The sequence below is a fragment of the Mercenaria mercenaria genome, chromosome 3 (assembly GCF_021730395.1).
Source record: "Mercenaria mercenaria strain notata chromosome 3, MADL_Memer_1, whole genome shotgun sequence".
Lineage (NCBI taxonomy): Eukaryota > Metazoa > Mollusca > Bivalvia > Venerida > Veneridae > Mercenaria > Mercenaria mercenaria.
This window is the reverse complement of record NC_069363.1, coordinates 5,520,614-5,530,336: the sequence shown is the minus strand read 5'-3', so window position 1 is coordinate 5,530,336 and position 9,723 is coordinate 5,520,614. Positions and strand designations below refer to the sequence as shown.

The following is a 9,723-nucleotide window of genomic DNA, read 5'->3' as shown; positions in this document are numbered from 1 at the left end:
CAGGAACTGCCAGTTAGTAAGTTATTCTGGCAGTTAAGATTTATAAAAATGTTGGAAAAAATAGACTATATTTTCTCTTTAAATTAAAAGTTTTACAAATTCAGTGCACCGGTACGCACTTACACTGCCAAGCTATATAGACGCTATTGTTATAGCGAAGTGGTATCTAGTGGTATCCTTAGGTTTCAGAGCTCCTGGGTTTGAATCCCATCTCCAGTCAGAGCTTAAATATTTGAATTATCTTACATCATATATTTTAAGATTATCACACTGTTACAGATGCTCTGTAGTTTAGCATATAGTACATTAGATCCCATCTTAGCTTAAAATGCTAGTACATCCAAATAGAAAATAACCAATATAGTTACTATGTTCTTTTGATGTTTCTGCTCTATATGTCCTAGCAGATAAATAGAAAAAGTGGAAAACTACAGGTAGCCCAACATTTCATTGATCACAAACTTTTCTTTTAAATGAAGATACTTAATGATCATAACTACGCAATTTTGTCTAGATATTATAAATATATATATTTAGAGAATGGACAATTAAAGCTTTTTAACTTCATACATATGTTGTGAAAAAATTAGAAGTGAATGCTTTAATACAGTTTATGTCTTGTTTTGTGAGAGAAATGCGTGTTGTATTACATGCTATGAGCAACTGACGTTTTGCTTCCCTGTCCTGTACAGGGACGTTAGGATGACTACTGAGACTTACCTAAACTTGATTATAGAGATTGCTTACAAGATTCTAAAGATACCATCGTACTTACTTTCATTTTAAATTAGCATTTCCCTTTGCAATTATAGCTTGTTATGGTTAAGGAAACGAGTCAGTTTCTTAATACAAATATGGGATCTTCAAAATTAATTCGATATACTGAATTCAGCAGGAACCTTCAAAACACTTGTGTTAATTGGTATTGGTTATAGATATGTATTTAAAGCTGAATTAACATAGAAAATCAACCAAGCTTTTGTGATTAAAATGTTCACCTGCTTTACAGCATGCAGGCAGAGACCCATTCTTCACCGCACCAGGCAGGGGATGTAGTCTGGTATGCGAAGGCTCCAAACCATCGGACCGCCTTGTAGTACCAATTAGCTGAACGCTTACAGATCCGTTTATTTTTGCAAAGGGCAATGCAGTTTGATCGGAATCTTCTGTCACATATTACTCTGCTTATCCCCAAAGCCGTTCCCTGGAATTAAACACATAAATAAGTCAATCCACGCATACAATCTACCTTAAAGACGCTTTTCATCAATACTGATTCGTATTTCATTCATTTCTGCCAAAAGTATCTTACATATATCATGGCAGTCATGCTGCCATGAAATTAATAATATATATATCAAGAAATAGGGAGTAACGAATATGATAATGATAACTTACACATGCGTAGCAGACGTCATGTTTGTAACAAGCAGGCGTGAATCTGTCTTTGTATGGTATCCAGCTTGGAATGCTGCAACCATCAACATCCGGTGCTTCGGAACACTCTTTCGCAAGCACTTGCTCAAGAATAATAACAACCGCAGCAAAGACGAGTAACTTCATGTTTCTGAAAGGTAATGATTTAAATTGGCATTTCCAGTTTGGAGTGTTGAAATGAAGAGTGTTTTAAAGACCATTGAAATATGAAAGAGAGTTAATTTTTTCACAATTACTTCATACAGATTTTTCGTTTTGTCTCTTAGTCGCTCTTCTTTTGGTACTTACTATCAGTGTCATGAAATAACTTTTTAATCAGGTGCATAACAAGAAAATTAACCTTCACAAAATGTAACTTTTTATACAATTTTATCATTATAATCATAAGCGATTCTTTTAAAAGCACATCTATGTATCAATATAACATGTGGATATAGAATATTGGTGTTAAGGCAGTGGACCCGTAATAGTAATGTTTAAAATCTGCTTCAACTTGATAAGTCTCAAAGATAACGTTGTTTCGCACTGTGTTGCTATTTCTGAACAACTTTTATCACGTCCTTTTCTTTAAACCTTTGAACAATTTAATGACGAGTAGGCTGGTTCCTTATTCTTTATTCCTTTCCCAAGTAGTCATTTGAAAAAGGAATAAGGAACCAGCCTACTCGTCATCATAATTTATGATAACATATTTCCTCAAGTTCAAACAGAGACAAATCTGAAAGTGATAACCACTGTACAAAACGATCGCAGACAATTCATTATTAAAATAATTTTGATAAAAGAAACCTCAAAGTATTGGTTAAAACAATAATAAAACACAAAATAAAACTGTCGATAACATTTGTCTCTGGGGAACCTCAAGTGTAAGGATTTAACCGGACAGAAAAGTTACCTCCAACACCCAAAAATTATGACCGAGTCCTGTGAGACTGTATTTAAGTTTGCTCCCTACATTAAAAATAACCATGGGACAGAAGTAAAACCTACCTACATTTCTTCCACAATATGTAACCTATAGATTTAAGGCAAAATAAAGAACTTTCACAGCATGTAATTTTCAGTTTAATCATATTTTATTTGCTCTATACATATTTACAATAACAGAACATATACACAGCATAAAGAAGTAAAGCAAAAAGGGTTGGGCAACAAGTTCTTGTAACATTAATGAATGCCCTCCCCTAACAAAAAACATATAAAAGTTGATCGGCTGACAATCATAACCTAAAGGAGCAAAATACAATGTAAATGAGCAACATTTATGTTTTGATTTTTTAAAGACCTTATAAGAAGAAGAAAGTAGCTCGGACAGATTGAAGAAGTTGATGCCAGTTTCCACAAGGACTAAAAACGAGTCTTAGAGCCGCGAGGGATGTAATTAAAGACTATTAATGATACACATCCAATCACTATTCAAAACGATTAATATGTTTTATATAATTTTGAACTTCGATGAATAGTTCTTCATTTTCCTCTGGTAACAGCGCATGTTTTCCCAATAACAAACAGTCCAAGTTCAAAGGATGAAAATGTCGTGTCAACCTAAATAGATTTATGCGTTGTTCGTTAAAAGTTGGACATTGAAAAAAGTAATGCTCAGCATCTTCGCATATGGCTCCACAGTGACATGTTGAATTTTCACGAAGGTGATTTAAGAAAAGGTCATTGTTTAAGTTACTGCTATTGTTTCTTATTCTTGCATGATATACTGAATAACGTCTTTCACCCACAAGATAATAAGAAGGAACCGGCAGTGGTTGAAACTTTTTCTTTAATCTACTTTTGAAAATACTTAGTGATGGTGAATTCCGAATTTCAAGTTCAAGATTGTTCCATAAGAAAATTGAAGATGGGATAAATGAATTTGAGTATATCAGGGTTCTCCCAGCAATGGTAATATAATCTTCACTATTACGTAGATTGTACGGTACATTTTCTGTAACAATGTTTGGAAAAATTCTATTTAAGTAATCTGGTAATAGATCATTGTGTCCTTTAAAAATTGTAATTAGTTTTTGAATTTTTCTCCTATCAGAAAGTGACACCCATCCTATTTCAACAAGAAGTTTATTGATAGAAACTGATTTGGTTAAACCTGTAACTATTCTTGCAGCTTCATACTGAAGTCTTTCTAGTGAAAGTTTTTCATATTCAGTGCAGCCATCCCAAACGACAGATGCATATTCTAAAATAGGTCTCATGTAAGATAAATAGATTTGGTTTAATGAAACTTTTTTTAACCTAAATTTAAGTGCCCTCATTGAACCAAGTACCTTAGAAGCTGATGCAGAAATATTATTTATGTGTTCGTGCCATTTGCAATCCTGACTTAATGTTAACCCAAGGTGTTTATGATGTTGGACGTAATCTAATTTTATGTCATTAAAATATAATTCTGGTTTTCTAAAGGACCCTAAGGAAAAGAACATAACTTCAGTTTTTTGGGGACTGAACTGAACTAACCACTGTTTTGCCCGCTGATTTATCTGCCTTAGGTCGTTATTTAACGTAGTTTCAATATATTCAATGTTGCTTGAGGTAACATGTACAGCAAGTGAGCTATCGTCAGCAAAAAGTCGCGTAACACTTAAAAGGTTTTCTGCGATATCATTGACATAGAATAAGAAAAGTAAAGGGCCTAACACTGAGCCTTGCGGAACTCCAGCATTTATAGACTTTGACTGTGAGAAACTAGAATTGATAAAAACTTTTTGATTTCTTAATGTTAAATAATCAGATAACCAAGACCATAAGTTTCCTTCAATGCCGTATTGTTTAATTTTAAATAAAAGACCTTTGTGTCACACCCTATCGAACGCTTTTGATATATCACAGAAGATCATGCAAGTTGGGATTTTATTATCTAGACCATATGTTACTTGGTTGTACATGTCTATAAGCTGATAAACTGTTGATCTGCCCGCTAAAAATCCTGACTGATTATTATAAATTAGGTTGTTAAAGTGTAAGTAATTATATATATGTTTATATACAACACGTTCCATCACTTTACCCACGCAACTTATCAGAGAAATAAGTCTGTAATTCGAGGGTAAGTTTCTATCCCCTTTTTTAAAAAGTGGCATTACATTAGCAGATTTCCATATGTCTGGATATATACCTTCATTTAGGGATCTGCTAAATAATAAACATAAAGGTTTACACACTGATTTTGCTGTTTCCTTTAACATTTTATGACTTATTTCATCTGGACCGTTGGCTTTATTTGTGTTTAGAGACTGTAAAATATCCGATATTTCTACTTCGGTTATAATAATATTTTCTATCAAATTATCGGTTTTCCTTATATTAGGAGGAAGGATTGATTCTGAATCATCGATATTTGATATAGAAACAAAGTAATCATTTAAACAATTTGCTATTTCTAAATCTAAAAAGGCATAATTATCATTTTCACATTTTAACGGCGGTATGCTTTCACATTTATCACTATTATTCCAATATTGCCTCGGATTATTTGAGATCACAAATATTTGTATCTAAATTGTTGAAAAATAATTCCTTTGCATGTTTCTTTAGGTTATTTGCTTTGTTGCGAAGTTTTTTTAAAAATGTTCCAATCAGATTCCTTTTTAGTACGAATAGATTTTGATTTTTGGCGGTCTCTCTTTCGCGAATAACAACGAATTTCACTGTCATACCAGGGCCGATCTTTTGGTCGAATTGTTACAAAAGTTGTAGGTATACATTGGTTAGCAAGCTCTAAAAAAGTCGAAGTAAACATTGAACTGGCATTGTGTAAGGAACCTAATGATAGAAAGGACCAGTCAGTATTGGATATAAGTTCATTTAGTTTATTGAAATCTGCACGCTTGTAGTTCCAAACCCTACGTTTATATGGTATTGAACATTTTAGTGACATTTTGAATATGGACCTGGGTTCCAAAATGATCACTAATGTCATTAATAGTTGGATATACACCTGAATTGCAACTTATAATTTCACAGCATGTAACTCAGTATTGTCAAAGATGTCTAACCTTGCACCCTTCTGTATAAGAGGTAAAATTCACTTTAAACAGCAAGAAAAAATTCTTTTTTTTCGTACATTAAATCAGTAATAAGCCTTGCATAAAAGTTTGACTTACTGGAAAAAAAAGAACTATAAAAGTTTGGTCCTAGTTGGACTTGAACCTACGGCCTCCTAAAATAAGTCAAAGTATGCTTATGGTAAGAACAGAATACTCTTAGGAAAAGAGGTCCACTTCTTCTTCTCGTCCGCGACTACACTGTCGGACCAGCAGCCTCGAGACTTGTGTTTTGCCGCAGATCCTCAATGCCTACATACAGTTTCTGGTGGACTGATGTATCTATCGGCCAAGTCGTAGCTCGCTCCTGGTCATGGGGAGGTTCACTAATACGGTTTCATTGCCTTAAAATATGTTGCTTTTCTTACATTTGGCTTCGGTATGATCGGTAGCCTAGCCACATTCAGTGTTTAACGTGTCTATTTATATTAAGGAGGTAGGTTACCTTCATATTTGTATGTGCGCATGCCAAGCCGGAAGCTAACGTGGCGATTTACGACGACGTTTACGACAAACTAAATGTGTTTGTATATTCATTCTTCTGAAAACAAATCATGAACCTGTCTTCGATCTGATGCTTTATGGTTTAATAATGCAGAAATAATGAATAAATTGCCGCAGAAACGCTTCAAAACAATGTTGCCTTAAAATGACGTCATTGACGTCATGACGTTACGTGTCAGTTACCGCGCAAAATTAATAGCTTTTATCTTGAAAGTACGTAATTCTGTGCATTTTCTATACTTTAACTATTTTCAAATAAACATTATTTGCTGAAATATTTTTATGAGTCTTTTGCGCTGAATAATAATCAATATTTTGCTTCTTTTATGTAGTTATATTAAAATGTTATGCGGAATGTAAGAAAATGGATGATGGTAACCAATGTTTTTTGGAATATAGTTGGGTGAAAGGTTATTTGTTACGGCCATTTTCAAATAAAAAATCTAGCAGTTTGATTTGTAATACCTATTTTTCAGGTTCCGTTGATAATTTGTTACTTATATACTAAAACTAAGATCTAAAATTGTTCAAATTTCAGTAGAAATTGGTGGTTTCTTGAATTGAATTGATGTCACCATGGAAACGAAGCCCGTGACCTATGTATCTAAATGTAAAATTCAAAAGCGTTGACACTGGTCTATTTAAGAAACACAGCTTCGACTTTTTATTTTCATTTCAACTATATCTATGAGAATAATATAAGCATGCTGAACAATTTTTCCATGAAAAATGCCAGACAAGGGATACTGCTGTAAGTATTCTAAGCTGTGAAATTTGTTTGAATAAATGCAAATAACATGAAAATATAACTTACGTTAGAAATAATATGTTTTAAAGCTACATCAACTAGAAAGATAATCTTATTCAATATTTTTTATAAGAAATTACGACAAAAAGCAAGATATAAGCTATTTTAAACATCTCTGTTGCCATGGTTACTTTAAACTTTAAGAAAAATAGGGTACCATGTAAAGTGCTTGGTATATTGCTAATAATATTACCCAAATATTCCATGTCCGTCATTTACAGAATGGCACGGAAGCCGTCGAAACCCCCTATTTTTATACATAGTCGTTTAAAAATGAGAGAAAATGCGTTACCCTGGAAACACGAGCCCCGCGACATATACATTTTAAGTTTATATTAGAAAACTAACGTGCATACTAGTAAAATTATCAATTATGCAGACTTCTACGGATATCAATGCAACTAAAATACACTGAAAAGTGTTAAATATCCGTATTTTCCTTCTTCTTTCAATATGAAATACCTTTGGAGGGTCATGTTCTTCAAACCTGGATAAAAATTGAACTTGAAGGGACAGAGACAAACGAAATTGAGACTGTAGCAGTTAAAACTTCATATCACACGAAATACAAACAAATGCTGCGGTTCAACTAATTTGAATTTACCCTTGTAACAAGGTAACCTACCTCCTTAATGTGTCTTCCGTTTGACATGTAACGCAAAACTTTCAGTCATAAATTTCTACCAAAAAATGCAGAACTTTAAGATGTATCATTCCTAAAACCTGTTGGCATTCTTTTCTTTACATAAAAATGTGCCTACCACATCACTATTATTTTTAGTTTGATGTAATTAACAGAAACATTGTAACATGCCATGATGGGCTGATAGCCTTATGGAATAAATAAAAGATAAATTCTCTAAAAGCATAATTCACTTTCTGATAATTCGGTGGGGCCTCCAAAGGGATGTCAAAATAAAATGATTTAAACTAATAACTTCACTGAAACCATGCATTTAAACGGATATTAAGGTTAATTTGTGTGTGTGTGTGTGCTTTTTTTCATAATTATATTTTTGTCCCTTTCTTTATTTATATTTAGACAGACGTAACGTTAAAGATTTGTTTTAGAACAAACTGTGTTCACAACATTCAACTAAATAGATGTATAGTTATGTAAGGAATTCCCAAGCTATTGTACAACTGTGCGCAAGAGTTGTCCATTCTGCTTCGTTGTTTTTCTTATTGTAATTATTTTGATGTCTTATGTTTTGACTGTTGTCAAATGAAAAAGAAACATACTTATTTGGTTAAGTTTGGCAAGCCAATGCTTAGCAACACAAATAAAACTAAAAACAAATGTATCATTCTGAACACTTCAAAGTAATACAAATTATCATCATATATAAATGCTTTGATACTTTTTACATTGCTCGTGAAATTAATTGAAAATTGATTAATTGTAACAGTTAAATTTAAATGATATAACATTTTGGATGATGATTTAAAAAAGAAATAATGAAAGACGTACCTGTAAAAAAGTCCACTTCCAATTAAACCGGTTTCTTGCTTTCCGTTGAAAATAATTTCAATTTCTAATAATCAATTAAGTTAAGTACCTCGAAGCAAATTTCATGTTAATGTTTAACTTAGATAATTTTTGAAATAATGAAAATAATGTTAGATAAAATTTTTAACCTTGTGACCGATAGTTCATAAATCCAATTTATATTTGCACCATTAAAGCTTGCTCAATTAACCGGATCTGAATAAAAAGTTATTTTGTTCAAGGAATCGTCCATTCAAAAAGAAAGAAAATGAGTAGATGTAAAGTAGTGTAGATTAGGGGGCTTCGGCTTGTGTAATAACCAAGACGGATTTATTACAGTTTATCCAGTATACCTAAATACAGCTTTGACGGTGGAGGAAGACCCCAGGTGCCCCTCCCTGCATAATTTCATCACGAGCGGGCACCTGGGTAGAACCACCGACCTTCCGTAAGCCAGCTGGATGGCTTCCTCACATGAAGAATTCAACGCCCTGAGTGAGGCTCGAACACACATCGATGAGGGGCAAGTGAATTGAAGTCAGCGACCTTAACCACTCGGCCACTGAGGCCCCATTTGATAATAGAGAAGCATACAATAAGAAACTTACTTGTTGAGAAGAATATTGGATTATTATGCTCATGCAAGTTAGACACATTTAAATCAGAAGAAAAGGACAAAAAAGGTGAAACAAATTGAATGTAAACATCTTTCATTTCTTTAGAAAACCAAACTCCAATTACTTTTTTTAGCATTAAAATTACAAACATTACGTAACAGCTAAATTTCAATCTCATTGCACAGTTACCTTAACATACAAAAAATAAGCCGTATTTTAAAGAAATAATCCGTATCAATCCGTGGCTAGACGTGGCTAGACGTAGCTATCCGCGGTTATTACGAATGATAAAAAAAATCGATTGATTCATAGTATTAATACAAACATTTGGGTGAGGGGTTCTCTTGTATGCTGGACCATTTTACGTATATCCAAAATGTTGAGACTGTTATATGCAATTCCTAGATTTTAAACAGTTGAAACAAATCATCTTTACATAAACAACTGAAAACCAAAATAAAAAATTGATAAAAGCATTAAATGTGTGTGTGTATTTTACTCGAAATATTATATTAAGTTGAGTACAATAAGCCTCTTCAATTTTGTAAGGCGTTATGTTCATCGTTGTATTTTAAGTTGATACTAATTCTTTAATTATCGATTGCGAAACAAGTTCTTATAACTTTAATCATTCTCGAGACACATTCATGATGGAATCAACCTCGAGTTTAGATATTTTAGCTGTTTAGTAAAACGAAAAACGCAGTAAGTAGCTAAAAGCAAACTCAAACTCATCAAACTTTGCTTTATCTCGCAGAAAAATGAAGAATTTTGTGATTTTACATGTTATTCTAATTTGCTGACACCCTGGATGCC

At 33.0% G+C, this 9,723-nt stretch overlaps 1 protein-coding gene across 1 annotated transcript; it reads right to left on the bottom strand.

Moving 5' to 3' along the window:
* Positions 1-806: 806 nt before the first annotated feature.
* LOC123523683 (uncharacterized) lies at positions 807-1,563 on the bottom strand. Its single transcript, XM_045301333.2, has 2 exons — positions 1,399-1,563; positions 807-1,204 (listed from the first exon to the last, which is right to left on the bottom strand). Exons 1-2 carry the CDS (start codon positions 1,561-1,563, stop codon positions 1,004-1,006), a joined length of 366 nt encoding a protein of 121 aa, XP_045157268.1. The 3' UTR covers positions 807-1,003.
* Positions 1,564-9,723: the final 8,160 nt, after the last annotated feature.